We start from the raw sequence: 25,725 nt of genomic DNA on the forward strand, positions 1-25,725 counted from the left end.
AGCTACACCTTGGCGGATCGAACAGCTATTTGTTTTAGTGCTTTGCCCTAGCTACATCTATAGGATTGCATGAGTAGCCTCCCTTAGTATGTAATGCCCACTAACCAATAGTGTGTAACAGCGGTGCATTGTACATCGGCCGAAAATGGTGGAGCCAATTAACTTCATAAGAATACTTTGTCAGTTTAACATTGGAAGTATGACTACGTACCAGGGAGAAGCCATTATATGTTTGTTTGAGAGAAAAGTAGTTGTACAAACACGGTCCGGCAGTGGAAAATTGCTCATGTATGAGTCGATTCAGGTTGAGTGCTCCTCTTGTCTCGACGTTTGATTGGGTGCGGTGGCTTGTTGCTGCATCCAATGAAATTTACAGACCCGAAGCACAGAAATATATGCTTGATACGTCAAGATTTAGACAGGGTTAACATATCGGAATCTTGGCTAGCGAAGATGCAGCACCGTGTCCCCAGTGATATCCTCAGCTTGACCCATGACCTCCAATCCCTGCCCTAACAGCCAAACAAGGATATTATTTACTACAAAACTCACTTGCCATAGTCGACAAAAACTACGCAGTACATAAATATTCAACACCACCCTTTCCCCTAGCCCTGGCAGATCCATATACACTTCATCAAAGTGTAGAAGATGATGCCACCAACCAGATAATTAAAATACATTTGCTAGCAAGGAAGCCCTAATTTCTTTACACCTTCAACAGCACATGCTTACACAAGTAACACAATGCCTAAATATATAACACATCACCGTCACCATATCCAGGTAAACCCATTTATCCTTCATCAAAGTGTAGGAAACAATGCCACAAATCAAGATAATGAAACTTATTTCAAACATAATGCAAGCCACAATGCACTGAAACTTATGTTCGAAGTGACTTGATTGTAATGACATTGGATCTTGAACAATATGTGTTTAAGTGCGTATGCATACGCATGATGATCCATTCATGAGGAGTAGCGATAACAAGATTTTGTGGTGGCCCTATTGCACGTCAGATAGGCGCCATTTTCATTTACGGTCAACAAGACATCAAAGGATATCTTCTGGTGAAAACCCATGTTAATAAGACTTTCTGTTAAGGATGTGGTGCGGTAACAGGATTTTAATGATTCCTGTCGTGGCAACCATATTGGATATTAGATAAGCGCCATTTTTATCTAGGACCAACTACACATCATAAGAAGTAATGGTACAATTAATATGACTATCCATTCAAGAGCAATAACACTATTTTCAAGATGGCTGCTATGTCATCAACATTGGACGTTAGATCCTTAACAGTCTGATTTCGGACCAAGACATCATAAGAAGACTTGTAGTTAAAACGTCATGTTGATATGGTCATCCATTCAGGAGAAGTAGCGATAACAATATTTTCAAGATGGCAACTATGACAGCCATATTTTATGTGCTAGCAACATCATTATCATCTATGACCAACAAGACAATCGGCTGAAAGCATATATAAGATTCATGGCAATTCCCTAAGTAGTTTAGGAGTAAAAACAACAATCTTGCTCTAATGGACGGACGGACAACGGACAACTGACCATCCAATAAGATCTTCTGGTCTATAATCAGTAGAGCTAAAATAAAGAAGTGACAAGGCAATTGAAGAACGTAAGTTAATAGATATGAAGTATATATACGTTTGTAATTATTGCGTCAGTGGGTGAATTTTTTTTAGACAGATTAGTTATTGCAGTCTAGCAGAGGAGAGTGTGGCCTATTTTCATGCTCTAGTGATCATATACGGTACATTTGTCAGACACAATTGCATTCCCCAGTTGGCAGATCTCATAACCCGAAATTATAGGCACACTTTTGATTGTAATCGGCAGTAGATCTGAATAGAATATCAGAGTATAGTTCCAATCACTCAGTAAGTCCATAAAGGCACCGGTGAAAATTAAAATTTGTTTTCCTTTATACTACGTGACCGTTCTACCTGCTTTAACGCGGATCTCCTGGAAATATGAACAGTAATTTTAGTCTTTTATTTTATATCTTTTTTGCTCAGCGTCAAGAAACACATTATATTAATTAAGGAAGGTACTTTGATGAAAGCGTACTTGAAATCCACAAAAGAAAAGTATACCTGTTTAGCCGAAGAATCCAACTTTAAAACAAAAATGCTGCAGTGCACAATCTGTGGATGTTAGCGGCAGGTGCGTTATGCGGACAGTTTGTTGCAGTCGAATCAGGCTGGATAAGAAGGTAAGAATCACATATCGGTGAAGAATATAATTGTTACATGTGGATTTTGCTGCACTAGAAGATGAACTCTGTTGCGTGCAAGAATATTTACGAGTCCAGATTGCTGTTGTTGTTGGGTTTAACGCCATTTTCAGCACACGATGGGCTATGCATGGCGGCCAGTAATAATGGTGGAGGAAGAAACCGGAAAAAAAAAACCGGGAAGAACCACTAACACAGGAGAAGCTTCTTGCAAGCTTTCTCACATACCCACATTGGCCGAATCTTAGACTCGAACCAACGCAGACAGAGGTGAGATGGCAGTGATCCGTAACGGAGAGCACGTTAGACCACTCGTCCACTCGGGGCCCTCCAAGTGATGACAAATCTGTTATTGTTGTTGTTGTTGTTGTTGTTGTTGATCTAGGGTTTAACGCCATTTTTCAGCACAAGATAGGCTATACATGGCGGCCAGTATAACTGGTGGAGGAAGAACCCTGGAAAACCCAGGGAAGAACCACCGACCCACGAGAAGCTACTGGCAGGCTTTCCCACGTACCCACGCTAGCCGAGCCTTGGACTCGAACCCACGCAGACAGAGGTGAGATGGCAGTGATCCGGAACGGTGAGCGCTTTAGACCACTCGGCCACTCGGGGCCCCTACAAATCTGTTACGAAAATCTACTGTGACATGGTTTTGAGAGCAGCGATCGGAGGACTTTCTGCAATAATTTAAATTTGAGGACTTTCGCAATAAATTAAATTTGAGGACTTCCGCAATAAATTAAATCGGACGACTTTGTTTCAGACAGTTTAGTGGATAGGAATTGGACATGTAAGACATACGTCTACTTCAATTGTACTTGACCGACATGTAATGGAGATAATTTGCGACAGTCCACTATCCACGATGCATATTGTTTTGACGTCACGATGTACCATCTGGTTTATCGTCGATATATTGATCAATCCGATTCGCTGTTGCAATTAAGGTGTCTTTTGGAATTGACAAAAAAAATTTTTAAATAAACATAACATAACTATGACGATTTATATATTTAATAGTCGAGATGTCATAAGATTATAGAGATGTCATATGACCAATTTTAAAAACCTGTCCAATGTAATCAAACCAACCCCAGGAAACAACAGCTTTCCATAACTGGAAAATAATTATTAGTGATTAATGACGTATACGCAAGAATATATCGATTTACTGGTAGATAAAGTAACGACATAAAATTCTGATGTCAGCATAAATGAAACTCATATTGTCTAAAAACTTAATAAACTATGCCAAAACATGCAACATAGCCGAAATTATCTAAGGTGGTAGAGTCCAGTTTCATAAACTGGCCCCTGGCACATTTCTAAACTTAAAGCTATGGTGTGAATTTTTCAGCTATTATTGTTTACTAATTATGTTGATAGTGAAATACCAATAGTCGGCTAGGAAGAAGAGCTAGCCTCCCATAGCAGTAAACACATGTGTTTGGAAGAAGTAGACTATCTCAAAAAAAAGCTTGGATGACAACTATTTTAAACTGCATCAACCTGTTTAGTACATACTGTTTTGCAGAACTGTCATCTAGGAACAGGGTTTGTGTTTGCACTGTGAGCATTAATTGGTGTCAAAAATGACCTTCAGGCGTGAAAATTATAGATATAAATTTGGGGTTGGAGTGCATAAACTTCTTCTGCTATGAACTGCAGTTGACTTCTCTGGTCAAGTGGATAATATTTTTATGCTTTGTTTCAATATAGGTATCCAAAATTATGGACCTTTTTTTTACCTCAATTGTGTATTTGATTTTTTTTATGCTTTGTATACAAGGTCGCTGATTGCGGCATTAAATTTGTACATAAAAACTGAGGGGCCCCGAGTGGCCGAGTGGTCTAAAGCGCTCTCCGTTACGGATCACTGCCATCTCACCTCTGTCTGCGCCGGTTCGAGTCTCGGATTCAGCCAATGTGGATATGTGAGAAAGCTTGCCAGTAGCTTCTCATGGTTCGGTGGTTCTTTCCGGGGTTTTCCCGGGTTCTTCCTCCACCATTAATACTGGCCGCCATGTATAGCCTATCGTGTGCTGAAAAATGGCGTTAAACCCGACAATAACAACAACAACAACATAAAAACTGGTCCCTGCCCCCTAACCAACGATGCGGTACGGAGCAGAACTTCTTTCACAGTCGAAGGGCTTAAAAATATGGCAAGATCTAATGTCAAAGAGGAAAATCATCGACTGTGCAGAAGGTGAGAAAACATCACTTACAAGAGTGTTAGAAAGAAAGAAAACTTCTGCTAAATATCGAACGTTCTACAAATTTCAAATTTAATTAAATCCAGTTCGCCACAAGAAGTTAGATTTCATGTAATCCATTACAAGAGGCGGAAATCTAGTGTTTTTAAAACAGGGGTGGGGGGAATACAGGCTATATTACTGCAAGGGAATTGTTCACAGTGTCGCTTAGCGACAAGCATACAAAAAAAAAAAAAAGACAAAACAAATACACGAACAAATATGCCTCTGTCACTGGTACAATTAGGATGGAATGTCATGTGACTTCATTGCAAATGTATGAAGGTTAGTGAAACGTTTACGTTTACCATTCAACACAACTCACTCCAGTGTCCTTAATGTATGCACTACACCACTAAGTTAAATGGGATCATGTCTGATTATTGATTAATTATTCCCAAATACTGTTCCCTAAAGCCGCCAGTCCCTCTACCCCTTCTCCCCTCTTCACCACATATAAAGTTTCTCCAATATTAACCAATAATTCTTTACGCTGGAGAACTTAAAGGCTCTAAATTCCAAAGACATCTGTTACAGAAGGTTGCACATCTGTTTAAAATATAGCACAGCAGTCCTATAACACTCAATACAAACACTTCAAATTACAGCTTTTACATTACCCTAAGTGCCCTTTGAAGAGTGGAAATTTCACTCTATGTTCAGCTAGCAGTTATAATGCGGAAATCATGTATAAGGTGTTTAGTAAGCTTACTGATTTTGTCCATTTCCTGCCGACTCAGGGATCACGTTTTCAGTGGTTGTACAGATTTTGTCCACCCCCTGGGGGGCTCGAGGATGTAAATGTTGGCCATATGTGCTCTGTTGCTTGTCTAAAGAAGCTATTACAGGAGGTAGGAGCTGCAGTGTATAGGTGGTTAACCTGCCGGACTAGTGACCTAAGCTTGCAAGTTCGAATCTTACGATAGGATCAGCTCAGGTCGGCTACGGTGAGATGTACTTCACGAGTCACTATACTACAATTGGCTCCGCACTAAATATCCTATTTGTGCTGACGTACCATAAAACATCTGAGAAAAAACCCAAACCAAACATATTTTTTTCCAATTTAAAACCTTTGAAAATAAATTAACATCACAATGCATGAAATTGATATCGTCAGTTGTCTTCTCCTGACTACATGTACTTCACAACTATTTCAAATATTTGATAGTATTTTCTTTTTTACATCACTTTATTGGTTAAATATGGACTAACTATGCATTTATGCTTTACGTCATCATAACACCGTAAAACTTGTTCCAAAACTAAATCCCTATCTCAAGGCATAACTTCATTTTGAATGACCCCAATACCCAAACGGGTGACACAAATCACACCTACATAAGTATATTATTGTTAACTAGATTATCGGGGCCCCGAGTGGCCGAGTGGTCTAAAGCGCTCACCGTTCCGGATCACTGCTATCTCACCTCTGTCTGTGCGTGTTCGAGTCCAAGGCTCGGCTAGCGTGGGTACGTGGGAAAGCCTGCCAGTAGCTTCTCGTGGGTCGATGGAACCGTTCTCCCTGAGTTTTCCAGGGTTCTTCCTCCACCAGTTATACTGTCCGCCATGTATAGCCTATCTTGTGCTGAAAAATGGCGTTAAACCCTAGAACAACAACAACAACAAAAGTTAACTAGGTTAATAAAATCGCGATATAATTCTAAGTTCAGTTAGCTCTTCTATTTTATTACGAATACAACTCTCTTATATGTCTCAATCAAACGAGTTTAACAATAAAAAATAGTATATGGGTCACTCACACGAATTTAACAATGATAACAATTTTTATTAAATGGGTCAATCACGAGAGTTTAACGATAGTAAATGAGTCGCGCGCAAGTTAATGAGAAAACCTTGCTAACATTTGAAATGTTTCATGAATAAATTTGCTTCTCTTTTGTATGCAATACAATGTACGTCTTTGTTGACAAGATGTACGATTTTAGTCATTACAATTATAAAATTTTACATTGTACCTGAAAGTGTTTTCACTATATATTCAGGTCATTGTTTGCATGTTAAGGATCAACTAATTAATGTCATTGGTTTTATACCCTCTACTTAGTCTTATTTTTGTTTCTCTCTTAGATTTACAGATTTGTATAGCTTAATTCCACATGGTTTACATTTGATAAATGAATTTTGTAATTTAGTTATGTATATTTACATTAGCCACTGGTTTCGCCATTTCGTCATTTTTTCCATCTTTTCACCCAAAGTATTTGTTAATTTCTTTTTCACCCAAAGTATTGTTTTAAAATTTGATTTTCTCTTTTTCTTTATGTCTGTGTCAATTTATTTTCTGTCAGGTTTGGTTTATTTTCCATGAATAATCTGAAATATATAGATGTAACCCTATTTACCACTTTCCACGTTTCGATACATTGTACTGGTGAGGTTGCTTGGAGATGGGTTAATGCAAGCAATTTGGAGCCTGACCCCATGATCCTATTGCTTTTATAGAGATACAATTACGTTTAAAGTAATCAAAAGAAATCAAATAGTCAGCAAAACAGGACAAGGAAATGTTCATTTATATTTCGTTCATTCGATCGTTCTCAGGCAATGAGTGTGTGCTGGAGTAGTAAAATGGCAAACATCGCTCCTTTTTAAAAAATGAAGTGAAAGTGAAACAACTTTTTTCTTCATTCATTAAACTCTCTTATACGCATGCCGTAAAATTTCCTACTTCTGTACATGTATGTGTCTTGTCTCAATATTTCAGTCTGCATTCAGTTAAAAACAATATGGGCTTGTATTAAGTATCAACACATCAGCGCTTGTTTTAAATACGAAAACAATCAAGGCCTGCGTTAAGTATTAACACGATCTGGGCTTATGTTCAATATCAAAACAATCAAGGCTTGAGTTACCTACCAACACAATCATGGTTCGAGTAAAATTCCCAAACAATCTGGCCTTGCATTAATTACCAACACCATTAAGGCTTGCGTTAAATACCGACGTAATTAGGGTTTAGATTCTGATTCAGAGGAGATTATTATTTTGATCTAAAGATAACATATTATTTTCTGGTACTCTAAAGTAGATGTCAAGACCAGTTTTTATTTGGATCCCCACCCACCACCTTCCGGGCTTCTGGAAGTAATTAGCGTTCTGTATAGCAGACGCTTATAGCTAAAATCGTAATATTACGTGTGCAAGCAGCTGGCCTATCCATCACTGACATTATATATATATATATATATATATATATATATATATATATATATATATATATATATATATATATATATATATATATATGTGTGTGTGTGTGTGTGTGTGTGTGTGTGTACGTGTGTGTGCGCGCGCGTGTGTGAGAGAGAGAGAGAGAGAAGAACGTATATCTATATCCACTATATCACGACATTGACTTTCTAGATGCAAAATAAAATTGGACTACGCCCGTCTATACGCCTATTCATCACATTACAGACCGTATATACACTATATACTGTCTCTGCCCTTGCTGCTTCAAAAGCCATAAACAGTAGATAAATCAATAGGCACATATAGAAAGCCAAAACAGTAGACGGATTGATAGGTACAGACAGAGACGTACTTAGAAAGATACAGAGATAATGAGACAACAATTATATATAGATTATTTCATTGGTTGTTCTTCTGGAAAAAGAAGCAAAGTTACTGCACGTGATGACTGACTGTCGGATGATTTTATGGATGTACGTTATATGAGTATAATTCTCTCCTCACACATCTTGCTTCACGGAAGCGAAATATCCAACACAATTATACCCAAACGAAGGACACACACACACACACGCATATGTATGTATGTATGTATGTATGTATGTATGTATGTATGTAATTCGTCCTACGTGTGGGCGTATCACTAACGCGATCACAATTAATTATTTTGTTTGTAATCGAAAACAAACCAATAATGCATCGGCATATCAGGGTCTACCTTGTTTGTTGTTTGCTACCAACTTCCTGCATATACAGAAAATGTGGGTCTATGAAGTTTGCAGCTGGATTCAACTTACAAGCCAGTATATGTGGTATTACTGCGGTATACAGATTTGTAATGTCAGATCATAATGATGAAAAACGAAGACTAGCTAGCTTATAATCAGGAATGGACTGACACCACGTGACTACATAGGTTACCTTAAAATGTTTAAATACCCAATAGCACGTGATGCTGCCTAACACTGAAGGTGTACTCAGCAGAACAAACACGACAGACCCTGATCTGCCGGTCCTGATTAAGTTCCACGTGAATTTTGGCAGAAATCCCGTTATCAAAGAATCGCTGAAGGATAGATGATTTAAAGCCGCCACGCAGCTGGAGGTGCTGTTTTCCATCGCATGAGCATCGTGCCAAAATGTGAATAAAAAAATGACATCGAATAAGTGAATAATCACACCGAGAAAGTGTGTAGAGGTGCATGGGAAGTACACTGACGGGATGCACTACTGTAGCATTCACTAATAAAAAAAAATAACATTTATTTTTAATGCGCACTAATAATAATAACTTTATAAGTATCTTTTAATACAAATTCAATGTATCAACTTGTATCAATAAACTATTCATGAGCCTGAAATAAGTATAAGTCATCGAAGTTATAATTAATTCTATAAGTCATCCAAGTTCTAAATAATTCTATACAGTCATCCAAGTTCTTAATAATTCTATAAAGTCATCCAAGTTATGAATAAACGGACAAAGTCATCCAGGTCATACATACGTTTATACAGTCATCCAAGTTATGCATGATCGGACAAAGTCAACCAAGTTATAGATAATTCTATAAAGCCATCCAAGCTATCAATGATCGGGCAAAGTCATCCACGTTATAAATAATTCTATAGTCATCCAAGTTATGTATGAGGGTCCCAGTGACTGGGTGGTCTAAAACACTTGACTTCACCGCTCATTGCTATCTCACCTCTATCCATATGGGTTCGAGTTTCGGGTTCTGTCAAATCTGGGTATGTTAGAAAGCTGCCAGTATGTTCCTGTGGGTTGGTGTTTCTTACCGGGATTTTCCCGTATTCTTCCTTCACCTGTTATTCTGGCGGGCATGTAGCCTATCGTATGCTACAAAATGGCGTTAAACGCAAAAATAACAACAAGACGTTATTTATGGGTCTCACAATCCACAATATAGCTCATACAACTTAAAATTCGGTCTGTTTGTAGTATGCACAACAAAAGGATTTCAAAATCATATCTTTAATATTCCGCTTTCTTGTGGACCAAACGCCGTATAGTCTCAAAATAAGCACAATTTTTAACTTGCATGACACAAAGTCAATGGTAAACGTTGCAGTGGTCAGATGTAGTCAAAATATAAAGGTCAGGTCATTTAAGTAAAGGTTGGTAAGGCGAAGGCTAAAAACAGGCCTACATTTTTTGCGAAGTCTTTATCTTTGTTAATATGACGTGTATACACCTCATAATGTGCATTTATACGAAACGAAATAGACACCGAAACTAGAGTGCGTGTGTACACCTCATAATGTACATTTCGAAACGAAATAGACACCGAAACTAGAGTGCGTGTGTAGACATCATAATGTGCATTTCGAAACGAAATAGACACCAAAACTAGAGTGCGTGTGTACACCTCATAATGTGCATTTCGAAACGAAATAGACACCGAAACTAGAGTGCGTGTGTACACCTCATAATGTGCATTTCGAAACGAAATAGACACCGAAACTAGAGTGCGTGTGTACACCTCATAATGTGCATTTCGAAACGAAACAGACACCGAAACTAGACTGCGTGTGTACACCTCATAATGTACATTTCGAAACGAAACAGGCACCGAAACTAGAGGGCATTAAACTAAAGAGCGCTTATAGTTTGATGGCTACGGATCGTGCAGTCTTACCCTATTTCTGAATCCAACGCAGAAAACCCGTTCATGCTGCCTGCTATAACAATTGTGATTTGATCGTTTCCAAGGAAAATGCTGACAACGGTTCCCAGGAGGTAAAGACCAGATTCACATGACCCAATCAGTACAAGTTAACTTACACGATCGATTTAACAATGGAAAGCCGATAGAGGCCCCAGTTATATTCGGCTAAAAGAACTGGCCTTAGGACAAAACGATGCCAATACGGGGGTATGACTTACACTTACAATTCGATATTGATACACGTGATACACCTAAACGTCTAGAAAAAAACCAAAAATCTTTGCGCCATAAAGGCCGACAAAAGGGAGGGTTGGCACCGGGAATATATCCCCGGGGCCCTGGCCGAACAACACTTTTTAATTTGATAAATAAAAAATTTGTTTGAACAAGAATTAGGAGAGGCCCAGGTGTTTCTTACCCCAGGGCCCGTGTACGTGAATAAACTGAACCAAGCTTATACCTAAACCTTAAACATCATGGAAACATAACATACAATTGTACAATGTCATAAAATTGCTGTATGTACTTTAAGAATTGGATCCAATTCTTTATGGTTTGGTAAGAGATTCCAGAGCAGGCGTGAACGTGACGAATCGTGAAACATGATGTTATGATGAGCGATTCTTAGGTTGGTTGTTTGCTTGCTTTAGCAGCACTTTTAATACATTATTGGTTATGTCTTACAAAGGAAATGGGAGCTAAGTACCACTTCCTCTGAGACAACCAATCCAGGAAAGACCGAGCGGGTACCGGACATATGACCCTTGGAATTCGAGTTCCACGCTCTACCAGATAAGCTACGGGGACTCCCAGAGCGACTCTTATTTACTAAATCATTTTTCCAATCTTCTTGTTTTTCCTCTTTTGTTACTTTTTTTTAACACTGTTCCATATCCACAGTTGTACTTCTACAAAATTACTAGTGTAGAAATATGTGTACTTTCATTAGCCCTTGACTTTACAAAGATTTATGGTCTCGCCAGTGGCTTCTTTTCTTACTGATTTCTTTCGTTATTACTAGGCGGCAATAGCTCTTCCAACCAGAGACGTGCCACTTGCACATCAGTGGCCGGTCATGTTAGAAGTGCAATGCGTCCCTTTATAAAAGTAACTTGTTAGAAATTATTTATGTTCCCAATATATTCAATACCAAACCAACGCTGAACTTTCAAAAGTGAACACATTCATTTAAAAACTTGACGAGTTAGAAACTTATATGTCTTGATTTTGGTTGTTGATTTTGTTTTGCCAATATAAAATATTTATATAAAATACTGCTATAAAATTTGGATTAATGTTTGCAAAAGTAGCACGTTCTTTTAGCGAAACGCAACGCGTTACATTTTACACTGAACATGTTCCCTTTAGGCTGATGATGACCAATTTACAAACCATTTGATCGGTTTAATTTGCCACCGACACTTTCACTGCAATCACGTCGAAATGGAATATTCTGTTAAATGATAGCGTACAGCATCGCTTGGAAAAATAATATTACTAAACACTTAATGGGCACTGAGGCAAAGGAAATCAAATAAATGAAGAACTTGACGATACAACAAACCTGTTTGGACCAAAGATTATGTAATTTGTCAACACGCATGATCAAAAGTAGTGCAAAATTAGTTGCATACTAGTATCACTAATGCTGTGGTTTCTAACATTTAGATGTGCTAACGCTGAATTATGGGCCCCAGAGTACATCAATGAAATCATTCATAATTTTATTTTTCACTGGTCGAAGCAAAAGTCTATGTGATGTACAATATATTTTTCGCAAAGGCCACACACTTTGACCCTAATGTAATATACGGATATCACGAAATGTGTCACAAATAGGGTCAAAATACTGAAAACAGGCTACTATTACTTAATTCTACAAATGATAGTTTTGGATAAAAGTATTTAAGTTTCACCTATCAAGGTATTGTTTTAAATATATCCATTAATCTAGTTTAATATTTGTTTTTGTTTTCACCCTTATTATCAGGCCCGGCCCTAGGGCAAGGCGAACGAGGCAACCGCCTTGGCCACGCGCTTTCAGGAAACAAGAACAACGCGCTGAATGGAATACTACCTTCTCATTGGCCAACTGAAAATAAATTATAAATAAGCAAGACGTCATTTTCTTTTAACCAATGAGAGAACATTCAGCGCAATCTCACTCGCGTATTAAGCGGGCGCGATCACGGTCATGTCGAGCAGTAGCGTGGGAAAATGGTTTGGCATTCCTTACAAGTATGATAGCAAGCCAAACTTTGAATATGCATACAAAGTTAAATGCCTGAGCTAAACATCGGTACGAAATGTATTACTCTACGCGAAATATAGCTTGAAATAACAACGTTTATTCTTAAATGGGTCGCACGAGTAAGGAGAGAGGTGTCCTCCCTAGTAGTTATTATATAGTACATGTATGAAAGGCAAATTGTAAGCAACGATAAAAGCCCCTGTGCACTAATCAGGGCCAGCCTTAGGTCGATTGGACCGACTTGCCCTGCGCTGACAGGGGCCCCGCGCGTTAGTCATTTTTAAAAAATATATCAATAGAAAGAAAGTAATTTTAAAGCGATGAAACAAAATTTGGAGATCAATATAAAATAAAACGTGTTTAAAAGTTTATTTCCAAATGCGCACAGTGGGACCCACGCGCAAATCCAGGGGACCCCGCCAAAATGATCCAAATCGGGCCCCGCGTTTGCAAAGGCCGGTGCTGACACCAATGTTTGGTTTCCACTCAACCTGACCCTTGTCACTAAGGGGAATTTTGATGCATTTTTACACCATTATGGAAAAACACTACGAGTGCCCGAGGTTTACACAATATAGCACAATTATTAGTTGCCTGTTACTATTTTAACCTCACGTTTTCGCACGAGTCCAAGTTCGTTTATAGTTTAGAATTTTTGCCAATATTGCGAAGGGCGACGAGCACAGCTTGTTTTGTCTTATAGTTATGTGCAGTATCCACGAAATTTGGATCAACCGTCATGTATGTATGTATGTATGTATGTATGTATGCGTGTGTGTCAACATATCTAGTCGTCCACCCGTCCATATCACAACATATTTGTAATGAATCAAAACAAGCAGCTTTGATACGGATTGATGTTGAAAATTCCCCAATGTACTCACCTTCAATCTGTGACTGAAACTTGACATTGTCCTCGAAGTACCATGTGCACTCATTGTCCACACAATAAGCCCACAGTCCCTCATTCGTATTATGTATGGTTCGGTATTCTAGCCAATACGGCGTAGCGAAAGCAATCATAATAGCAAGGTTCGTCAATACAAGAAATATCAGTCCCACGATGGCACCGCACGTGTTCTGCATTCTGCTAGCTGTCCTGTTTATGTGAAGTAGACTCTTTGACCGTTATCAAGATAAAAATGTTATAACACTACAACTATTAATGGCGTACAAAAGAGTGACAGTAATACGTATTTGCTACTCCGTAAGAGAATGCACAGCTAAACGTTAAAATCTATTTGAGCAGCACTGGTTAAAATCCCTGACGTGATATAATAGCAACACTGCCGAGAGACATGTTATCTAGGGCTCCAGAGAGCAGTGGTAGGATAGAATACTAGGCAGGGACGCTGAGTCAATGATTGTAAACAGTGCCCGCTCTGGGTCACTTGTTGTATGATGCATGGGAGTGTGGTATATCAGCCTCCCCGCTGTTGCTATATTTAGGTTTGAGGCACAGTACGGCTGCTGCTAAGAGTTAATGGGCGTTGCCATAGCAACAAACCGTCGATCCGGCCTTCTTAATTGGCCAGTAAATCATATTCGTATTTTTCAAGCAGGAAAATTTCAACAACAGATGATATCGCTTAGGTACCACCTGCACACTGGTGGAAATGCAACTGTAGATAAGGATTAGCTAGTTAGTTAAAACGTTATGATCAAAACATTGCCATGCTAAATTATTACGTACACAGGTAAGTTTCTTTAACTCTTCCAATTTTGCTTAAAATATGTATTCGTCATCCTGCCGCTCCCTATCATCGTTTCCATTGTTGTCGTCATTTTTTCTTCGTCTACATTTTCACAGCATATAAGATAACAGCAAAATCAAGAGCACAAGATTAGCAAAATTAATTGTTTACGTAGGGTTCTCCTGTCTGAACTTTGAAATAGAGGATACTCCATAGAGTGGGACTATCTGTAGCGGTAGCTACCAACTCACATTGTATTAATATGTTTGGAACGCAAGAGCTGTTTTAATATGAACGTTGTTATTATATGATGTACAAACCTGTTAATAAGACGTGTTATTGTATTTTGGTCCTTATACAAAACGCAAACTTCTTTGGGATGTTGTCGACCTTCTATTTGCTACTCCGATGGCCTAAGTAGTTAGAACGTTTGCCTCGGATGCACGAGGTTGCGGGCTTAAACCCCGGCGGAGTCATACCAAAGGCTTTTAAAAATGATACTAGCAGCCCCCTAGCTTGGCGCTCAGTATTAAGGGGGCCGGGGGCAGTTTTTATGTACAAATTTAACTCCGCAATCAGCGACCTAGTTTAAAAAATCATAAGAAATCAAATACACCAGTGAGGTCATAAAGGTCCATATTTTTAGATACTATATTAAAACAAAGCATAACCGTTCAAAAAGACGTTACATCTTCACTGTATTCAAACGAAACACATGCAAAATGGAACATGACTGTGTCGAATGTCAAAACGAAATATTCCTGAAATGCTTTTAGAAATATTAAACTATATATTAACAATTAACTTTTTAACTTGAAAGATAACCAAATGATTGATTTCATCCCATAAAAATTAAAAATTATTAAATATTTCTGCTTGTTTGTGTATCCATTTGTTTATGTGTTTGTTTATCAATCGATCTTTTTGCTTATGAACGAATAACAAAGATTGCTGAAATTTAAACGTTTTATTTGAAGAAAACAAGCAGAAAAGTCACGCATTCTGTCTCGTGCGTTTGACATGCACAACAGTATGTGATGTATTATTATATTCTTACGCACAAAATGAGACGTGCCTTCGTAATTATGCGGGAAGAACAATGTTATTAGGTGCCGATTTGAGGGGCTAGGGGCTCAAAATGGCGGATATAGAAGTACACACGTTTTGTGACGTCACGTGAAAACAACGGATACATGCATTTTTCACGTCCAAATGCCATTTTGACAGCATGTGGTGCTCTCAGTGCAAACGCAAGCCCTTTCCATGGATGAAAAGTTTTAAAAACACTGTCTATAGTTTGATGCAACTGAGAATAGTTGTCATCCAAGCCGTTTTTTAGATACTCTAGTTGCCCTGAACCCACCTGTCTACTGCTATGGGAGGCTAGCTCTTCTTCCTAGCCGACTATTGGTATTTCACTATCAACATGCTGCAGAGTAGTCCTACATGTAAGACCTGACACTGATATTTATGTTGTGGGCGTCAAGGTCTTACAGTCTAAGGGGGCAGGGTCCAGTTTTTATGTGCAAATTTAATGTCGCAATCAGCGACCTAGTATAAAAAATCATAAAAAATCAAATACACAAGTGAGGTCAAAAAGGTCCATATTTTTAGATACCTATATTAAAACAAAGCATAAGAATAGTATTCACTTGACCAGAGAAGTCAATGGCAGTTCATAGCAGAAGAGGTTTATGCACCCCAACCCCTATTTTATACCTGCATTTTTCACATCCAAATGTCATTTTTGACAACATGTAGTGCTCACAGTGCAAACGCAAGCCCTTTCCCTGGACGAAAATTTTGAAAAACATTGTCTACTAAATAGTTTGATGCAATTCAGAATAGTTGTCATCCAAGCCGTTTTTGAGATACTCGGCTTGCCTTGAACCCACGTGTCTACTGCTATGGGAGGCTAGCTCTTCTTCCTAGCCAACTATTGGTATTTCACTATCAACATACTGCAGAGCAACTATGGAAGGTGTACATGCCTGACATCAATTTCAAGAACAACACAAGCCCAAAACACCTAGTTCACAAATATATCCATATCTATAAATAGTAAACAATAATAGCTGAAAAAGTCACACCATAGCCTGAAGTTAAGAAATTTGCCAGGGGCCAATTTACGAAACTGGACCCTGCCACCTTAAGGATTTGGCTCAAAATGGTTTATGTCAAAAGTTGTGTACATATCACATATTTAGACATTATCTAGTACAATGGTATAAAGGAAAACTTTTTTTTGCACCAAACTAAAAATGGTATTATGCTTTTAAAAAAGTTACCTCTTTGCGGCAAAAAGCACTGCATTATTTACATTGTGAATTATGACTGACTGCATTTCTTGAAAGATTTCAAATTGTTTGCAACCTACAATGCTCTTGGTCTTTGTTTACCACCATAGCATCAGTACAAAATCAAAATTCCTTTACAATGTTTCATGAATGTCAAGAAGAGATCTGGAAGTTATAAATTTTAGGAGGGAATAACAGAAATGCTATGTTAGGTGTCAGTGACAGAAGTGAAATTTTCTCTAAACTATTCTAGCAAACTTGAAGAAATCACACATTTAAGTAAATCATGTGCTTTAGAAGTACTCTTAGACGGATATAAAAGAAGTGGTTCCTAACTTTTCATTATCATTCTGGAGATGCTAATAGCAACATCAGTGTTGTGTCAGTGTATATTGTGTGTGTGTGTGGTGGGGGGGTAATCGCAACACAAGTCTAGCTAGTCTGGAAAAGTCAAAGTTTAATCAATTAACATTAGACAATGCTGGAATATTGATATACTGATGTGTAGGACCCTAAAACTTACAAAGAGTGACATATCAAATAAATTCATTGATACATAGCCAATGAAATTGACCATACATATACAAATTACTCAATACAGTTTAACAGAGAAATTTCTTCTCAGATACCAATTTACTTACAACTGACTTTAATGTTTTCTGGAGTTTACAAAATCATAGTAAATAATAAGATAAGGTATAGAACAAATATTTATAGTGGAAAATCCAGTTAAAGGTAAAAAGCATATCACCGGCTTGGCTTTTGATAAGCACGTACCATAAAACAACTCCTGCTGAAGCTAAGTCTGTCCGTCAAAGTCACTCTCTTGTGCACTTAGATCAGAATGAGTATCTGGATGAGATTGAAGCTATTGTTTCTTTCAGCATGACTAACCGATTAATCCTAATCTCTTACTATGCAAACTGACACCTGCAAAAAGAAAAGAAACAAGTGATATTGATGTACTTTTAACATTCAGTGAAAACATAAGACTTTCAGAGGAGAAACTGTATGTGCATTGTCAAATGCATGAAGCTGCCACTTAATTTTAAGCTTTTCCCCCTTTGTTAACTGAACCTAGAAATTTCAAGATATATACGTAACATTGAAACATTTTCTATTATCACCCAAGTGCGAGATATGAATCTCTTAAGTCAACTTCAGAGTGGGGTCATGAAGGTAGAAACTATGTCGGTGTGCTAAAACTTTCATTCTTCTCACCAAAATATAGCAAGTAATATGCCATATGCATCATTATTTCTAAGACCGTTCCACTGGTGACATTCAATATTCACAACAGTATGTTTATGTATGATTCCTCTGAATTCTATCTGCTCCTGTGGAGTTAAATTACTTTAAAGAATACATGTTGACATGCTATGTAATTGTGTCTGTATTGAAATGTGAATAGTATTCATAAAAATAGAGGTGCAAAACCTTGACAGCTACAGAAAGTGCAAGACAATACATTATGGTTACCATTTTGTTCCCATATTTAGTAAGTTATATCCAAAATATGCTATTTTGTCATGATGTAAACAGTTCTCACATGGAGGTACAAAACACAGTTACCTCCCTCTCCAAAGAACATCACATACAACACTAAGTAATATAAGGAAAAAGGAAGGAGATATAATAAAGCTAATGCATAAAAATTATTTAAATATACACAAAGAAACAGAAGAGTATAATAGATGTGGCTGACTGCACCATCAAAAAATGATCAATTTTCCTTAAGGGGGCAGGGTCCAGTTTTTATGTACAAATTTAATGCCGCAATCAGCGACCTAGTATAAAAAATCATAAAAAATCAAATACACAAGTGAGGTCAAAAAGGTCCATATTTTTAGATACCTATATTAAAACAAAGCATAAGAATAGTATTCACTTGACCAGAGAAGTCAATGGCAGTTCATAGCAGAAGAGGTTTATGCACCCCAACCCCTATTTTATACCTGCATTTTTCACATCCAAATGCCATTTTTGACAACATGTAGTGCTCACAGTGCAAACGCAAGCCCTTTCCCTGGATGAAAATTTTGAAAAACATTGTCTACTAAATAGTTTGATGCAATTCAGAATAGTTGTCATCCAAGCCGTTTTTGAGATACTCGGCTTGCCTTGAACCCACGTGTCTACTGCTATGGGAGGCTAGCTCTTCTTCCTAGCCAACTATTGGTATTTCACTATCAACATACTGCAGAGCAACTATGGAAGGTGTACATGCCTGACATCAATTTCAAGAACAACACAAGCCCAAAACACCTAGTTCACAAATATATCCATATCTATAAATAGTAAACAATAATAGCTGAAAAAGTCACACCATAGCCTGAAGTTAAGAAATTTGCCAGGGGCCAATTTACGAAACTGGACCCTGCCACCTAATTAACTGCGCTGTGTAGCGTGTTTTGATGACGACTAACATCGTTACGAAAGTCAAATTTTCAGGAATACTTCAAACAACTGACAACTAAAATAACGACGCTTTATACAAAGTAAAGTCGTAGTGTTTTAGTCAGACTTTACTTAATCTGGTGTCTTTTCTCTAATAAATTCAAATTCTCACAAAAGAAATGGATCTATTTTCAAGTTTTGTTGGCCTACATTTCAGTTGGCTGGAAAGCGATGAAAGCCAGGAATGCCAAAATCGGGTTAAGTTGAAATATTATTCTTTAACGAAACAAATAAAAATATATTATGCCTATTGGAACTGTAAGTAACGGTTCGTTTCGTTCAAGAAACTTATCCCTAGCATGTACGTCCTTGAACTTCCTTCGGCATACCTCGACTACTCTCGCGTTGCAACAAATTCAACTGTATGTTAACTTAACATGAAAATGCGTCCATTTGCTAGTATCATATTTTCATTCCGCCAAGATAATGACAGCAGAGTAAGTATATTAATTACACATAAATTAGTGGATGAGTGTCGATATATGCTGCCAAGCGTGTGAGATGTTCCTGCAATTTTGATTACTCATTCCGATGTCGTTGACATCGGAACACGCTATACAGGACCGTTATTTGGATAGTAAGACCTAACACCTAAACAAAATCAACATGTGCTATGTTTTACATGTAGGACTAACTGCAGAGCAACTACGGAAGCTGTACATGCTTGACATCAATTTCAAGAACAACACAGGGGCCCCGAGTGGCCGAGTGGTCTAAAGCGCTCTCTGTTACGGAGCACTGCAATCTCACCTCTGTCTGCGTGGTTTCGAGTCTAGGATTCGGCCAATATGGGTATGTGAGAAAGCTTCCAGTAGCTTCTCGTGGGTCGGTGGTTCTTCCCGGGGTTTTCCTGGGTTCTTCCTCCACCATTAATACTGGCCACCATGCATAGCCCATCATGTGCTGAAAAATGGCGTTAAAACCCCACAACAAGAACAACACAAGCCCCAAACACTAAGTTAACAAATATATCCATAGCTATAAATAGTAAACAATAATAGCTGAAAAAGTCATACCATACATAGCCTTAAGTTAAGAGATTTGCCAGGGGCCAATTTACGAAACTGGACCCTGCAACCTATGAGTTTAGAGTTAGGATTAGTCGGCCAAGTGTCATGATAACGTGATTGGGTGGGACATGATGCTACATGTCTGCGGCCTGATACCTCAGTGCTAGACATCACTATAAAATGTCATACTACAGACATCGTAGTGATATGACTGAAAAATGACATTAAAAATCCATATCACTCACACACCCGCGACCTTATAGTAAGTGCAGACGTTTTTATGTGCGGTACCTGTTTCCTTATATCGTGTATTAAAACGGAAAACAATAATCGGTGGAAACTTCCTTATACACATGTAGTCGGTGCAAGGTGCTTTTGATGATGAAAAAAGGCAGAACATTTTTAGGCGCGATAAGGGCCTAAGCGGATAGTATTGTCTCACTACACTGGTAGAATAACGTCGTAACATAAGTATGACTTTAAAACTGTTTGAAAATATTTTTAAATATTCATAAATTGGAGTAGAAATCATTAAAAACACTTCATCAACATTATTATAGTTTATATCGTCCATTTCATTAGCTGGTGGAAATAATATTACTATCTATACGAACCTCTCAAGTCATCCAGTAGCATAGTGGTTAGTTTTTATTTGTATCTTTAATGTAAAATTATTCTTATTTTGCTGCAATAGGGCTTTTTCTGATGAACATTCACCAAAAACAACTGACCATTGGGACCAAAGAGTTAAAATTTTGAGAAATTCTGGACATCTTTCGCTAAGTTCATTATTCCAAAATTTGTTTGATTGAAAATATCAATAGAATAGAATCTTGTATGATTTTGACTAACAGAGCGTATTAGACTCGGAATTAATACCAATGGTGATAGAGTACGCTTGATTTCAAGCAAAATGTTTAACCAAACTGATATACAATCCATAATTCCGGGTTACAGAAAAATGAAAATAATTCTACACCGAATATGCAAATAAAAAAATAACTAATGATTTTTGTAGAAAGCATGTTTGATTGACATAGTCAGGTATATTCCGGATGTTGTTTGTAATATTTTGATTGACATAGTCAGGTACATTCCAGATGTTGTTTGTAAGATTTTGATTGACATAGTCAGGTACATTCCGGATGTAGTTTGTAATATTTTGATTGACATAGTCAGGTACATTCCAGATGTTGTTTGTAAGATTTTGATTGACATAGTCAGGTACATTCCGGATGTTGTTTGTAATATTTTGATTGACATAGTCAGGTACATTCCGGATGTAGTTTGTAATATTTTGATTGACATAGTCAGGTACATTCCGGATGTTGTTTGTAAGATTTTGATTGACATAGTCAGGTACATTCCGGATGCCGACTTTCATACTGAACCGACACTACTAGCAACATCTATTTCTTAAGTTCAGTTTTGACAGCAAAGAGCTTTTTGAATTGTATTAATAAATATGATCAAATATTCTGAAATGTCAACATATAATTAAAATAAGAATAAATTATATTAGTTAGCAAAATTATGAACAAATAAGAAACTGAACAGAAGAATGGATAACTAACTTAGATGATTTCACATAGCAACCATTTGCGACTCTTCAAATATTAACTAAAACATATTCAAAATGCTTTCTTTATAATAAATCATTGATCACTTATTTTTGACTCAGAATTTATTCCATAATATAGTTAATGTACACACCATTTCCTTTAAGTAGTATTAATCAAGATTTGTACTGTTAATCACCCTAATTTATATTTTATTATCTTACTACCCTTTATACACACCATTTACGACCCCGTCGCTCCGGAAACATAATATAATTTCACTATAGCATCGTTGTTTTTGTGCTTTTAGGTTCGTTGGTTATATTAATTTTGATACATGCTATTTTAGCAGACAACCTTTATGTGGTGCTCTTGCGCCGTAAAATTCACAACCAATCAATCAGTTAGACATTTCCTGAACTTGCAATATATATATATATATATATATATATATATATATATATATATATATATATAAAATTCTCTCTCTCTCTCTCTCTCTCTGATTGTCTCGTTGCGTGCTCACACCTCTCGCTCTTGCTACACCACGATGCATTCGTGCATAACAGATCTTTGAATGTGCTTGACACATTCTTTGTATGTATGGCCTGAGTATGATTTGTTCGCTATACCTTTTTCTGTTCTGTCCTGTAGTTCAGTACTTCTTTAAAAACATATTTTAATCTGATTAGAGCTTAGCGACAAGTGAACTAGATAAATATAACACATCTCCGCAAACTCCCCTAAATCTTGTTTAACTCGTACTGCTTTCTCTGTTTTCATTCTTTTCGCCAACATTTGATTACAGTATCTAAGCCATGACTGCACGATGCTGTCAATATCTTAGTTTCCACACATGCATTACTTTGATATTTCTGAGAAGAATAAATATCACAACAAAGCGTGCTGACCGACAATTGTTTAAAGGGTACTCCATATCAAAGGAACTTTTAGCAGAGAAGATGCTTTTACATTATTTAGTAAACATAAAGGAGAAAGAAAAAAAATCAATCTACAACCAAGCATACATTTTCACATCTTATGGAAAAATATAATCTATTGGTATATGGAACTAAAATAATAAATGTCCGAAACTCAACGTGTTGGGCTTGCTTTAATTTGTGTATTTCAGGTTTTACAACGTGACAGATTATGTGTATCTCTAGTTCCCGGAAGGTGAGGTGCCATTGTTGGTACAATCAAAATCCAATTCAAGGGGAGTAGCCTCGTTTCCGAAAATTTCTTTATAAGTACTCTGCTAAGTTATTTCCCTTCCATCATGCAACTTCACTTTTTAACTTTCTTGTTATTCTTTTTTCTTTCAACATGTTGTGCCTGACAATCTAGTTTGTATGTTGTTTTCAACAAGATTAAGTAGGGTTTCTTTTCTTCTTTTGGCTGATGTTTGCTTTCAGCATCGGAAGCCTTCCTCTTATAGCAACCAGAAATGATTTGGTGGTGGTTTTATGGCTTTATTAAAATCACGAAATAATGGATACAGAAAAATATTCTGTAATATGGATATTAAATCAGTTTATTTCACTCTCGTGTAGATATCCGTTGTAGTACAAACATGAATTGTTTTAGCGCTAAATTCGATGCTTGAACAGAAAACATTATATAGCAAGCAAAACAAAAAATATCCATATATTTCGTTTTTACAAGACGTTTTGTTAAGAATTGAGAAAAGTATCTTATGTCAAGCTATGGATATTACTGGGTTTTTTTAATAGTTTAAATGCACCAAATGTTAGTGTGTGTGTGTGAGAGAGAGAGAGAGAGAGAGAGAGAGAGAGACAGACAGACAGACAGACAGACAAACCGAGAGCGAGTAAGACAGAGAGACAGACAGACGGACAGAGATATTTTGATTTTTAACGTATCTTTAACTGTATTTCAGTCATATTGCTAGGATGTTTGCAACGTGGCCATTTGTAGAGATGTCTAGTATTGGAGCATCATGCTGCATACATAAATTATCATGTTCCATCCAGTCACATTATCCTGACACTAGGCCCACCAATCCTAACACTCACCTCTTATTGCTGAGCGCCAAGCGAGGCAGCTGATTATGATATTTTTTTTTAAGTCTTTGGTATTATTGGGCCGGGGTTCGAACTCGCGACCAAATAATGGATACTCTAACCACTTAGACCACGGATAGGTCTTATCTCTCATGTACATAATGTAAACGTACTTTGACAGGTGACTTAAATCCTACCATGAACAATACCATAGACACTTATAAGTACTGGAATATTAATAATCACAAGGCAAGGGAGAAAGTCTTTGATCTATATCAGGAATTTTATCTAATTGATACTTGGAGAGAATTTAACATGGATACCCACAAATCTAGAAAATAAACTGCTCAAAACAAGTTAGGTTAATATATATATATATATATATATATATATATATATATATATATATATATATATATATATATATATATATATATATATATATTAGTCGACATTTAAGAAGCTTTGATCAAATCCGGTTACAGAACATAACTTATTGGTGGCTGATTATTAAATCTGAATGAAAACAATATAGAAGTTTAGTAATTTGCATAATATGTACAAATTGTTAAGCAAACTGTACACCATGTTGTGGAACGCTATGCGGAAGCCCCACATGGCATTTCACAAGATACATGATAAATCCCACGTGAGATAAATCGACAGAATATTATTAGAAGGACCTATATAGTATGAAGAAACATTAAGTTGCTTGAAACAGGTGTCAGACAACAACAGGCCAGGTTCAGACGATTTTATTATTGAGCTTTTTCTTTTTCTAAAATATTTTTATTCTTTTTAACGAGTTGTCATTTCCTTGTCAGATACATAAACCATAGTTACAGTATATGGAACATTCATCAATACAGAAAGAGGGAATATTTACAAGTCTATCGAAAGGTGACAATGAAAAGCAGCATCTTAAGACATGGAAACCAATAGCATTACTATATGTTTCATATAAAATAGCTTCCGCTTGTATAGCAAATAAATTGAATGGCATCTTACTTCACCTTATAAATGAGGATCGTTTTGGTTTTATTAAAAACTTATATTTTGGGGCAAGCATCGCAACAATGAACGATCAAATCTTTTACATAAAATAAAATAACCAAATAATTCCGGGTTTATTGCTATTGATTGATATCGAGAATGCCGTTGGTTCGTTTGCATGGTCATGCATTAAGAACGTTTTATATTTCCTCTATTATAAACTGTATATCAACGTATTATAATCATACTAAATCATGTCTCTGCCTGACACGGTTCGAGTCTTAGATTCAGCCAATGTGAGTATGTGAGAAAGCTTGCCAGTACCTTCTCGTGGGTCGGTGATTCTTTCAGGGGTTTTCCCGGGTTCTTCCTCCACCATTAATACTGGCCGCCATGTATAGCCTATCGTATTCTGAAAAATGGCGTTAAACCCAACAATAACAACTAAATCATGTATTACAGTAAATAGCTGCCTCTCTTCTTGGTTGTCCATACAAGTAGGCAGGGTGACCCCTTATCTCCATATCTATTTATCATATTTACAGAGATACTGGTACACATGGTAAGAGGAAATCCAAATATTAAAGGAATACAAATGTATAATAGAGAATATTTAATGCAGATGATACTTTATAATCTGGATGGGAATGAATATCAAATCACAGAAGTCTGAACTTGATCTTTTATTTATTATTTTTACTTTTCTGAACTTAGCACCATATTCACAAAACTAATGTTACCCAGTTTGGGAGTAAAATTCGAAGTCTCAGAGATATCATGTAAATTGGGGAGACAATGATGCTGCATTACTATGTGAAAAGTATTCATCTAAACTTAGACAAATATCGTAAAAAATTATATTAAATAAATTAAAGAAATTAATAACATCTTAAACCAGTAGTCGAAAAAAGCCATCACACAATTTAGTAGAAAGGTTATTTTAAAATATTTAACATTATCTAAACTAAGTCTTCTACTTCTATCTTTACAACCGCTATGAAAAGGTCTAATCGA

The 25,725-nt window shown here is 36.9% G+C and overlaps 1 protein-coding gene across 1 annotated transcript in view; it reads right to left on the reverse strand.

Moving 5' to 3' along the window:
• The window catches only part of LOC149783560 (uncharacterized), a 58,682-nt gene extending 44,575 nt beyond the window's left edge, over positions 1 to 14,107 (reverse strand). The window contains exon 1 of the mRNA XM_089931827.1: positions 13,562 to 14,107. Coding sequence (XP_089787953.1) covers positions 13,562 to 13,763 — 202 coding nt within the window. The 5' untranslated portion in view covers positions 13,764 to 14,107. The remainder of the gene's footprint in view (positions 1 to 13,561) is intronic.
• Positions 14,108 to 25,725: the final 11,618 nt, after the last annotated feature.

Source organism: Sinohyriopsis cumingii, chromosome 14, assembly GCF_028554795.1.
Source record: "Sinohyriopsis cumingii isolate HCF-2022 chromosome 14, ASM2855479v2, whole genome shotgun sequence".
Lineage (NCBI taxonomy): Eukaryota > Metazoa > Mollusca > Bivalvia > Unionida > Unionidae > Sinohyriopsis > Sinohyriopsis cumingii.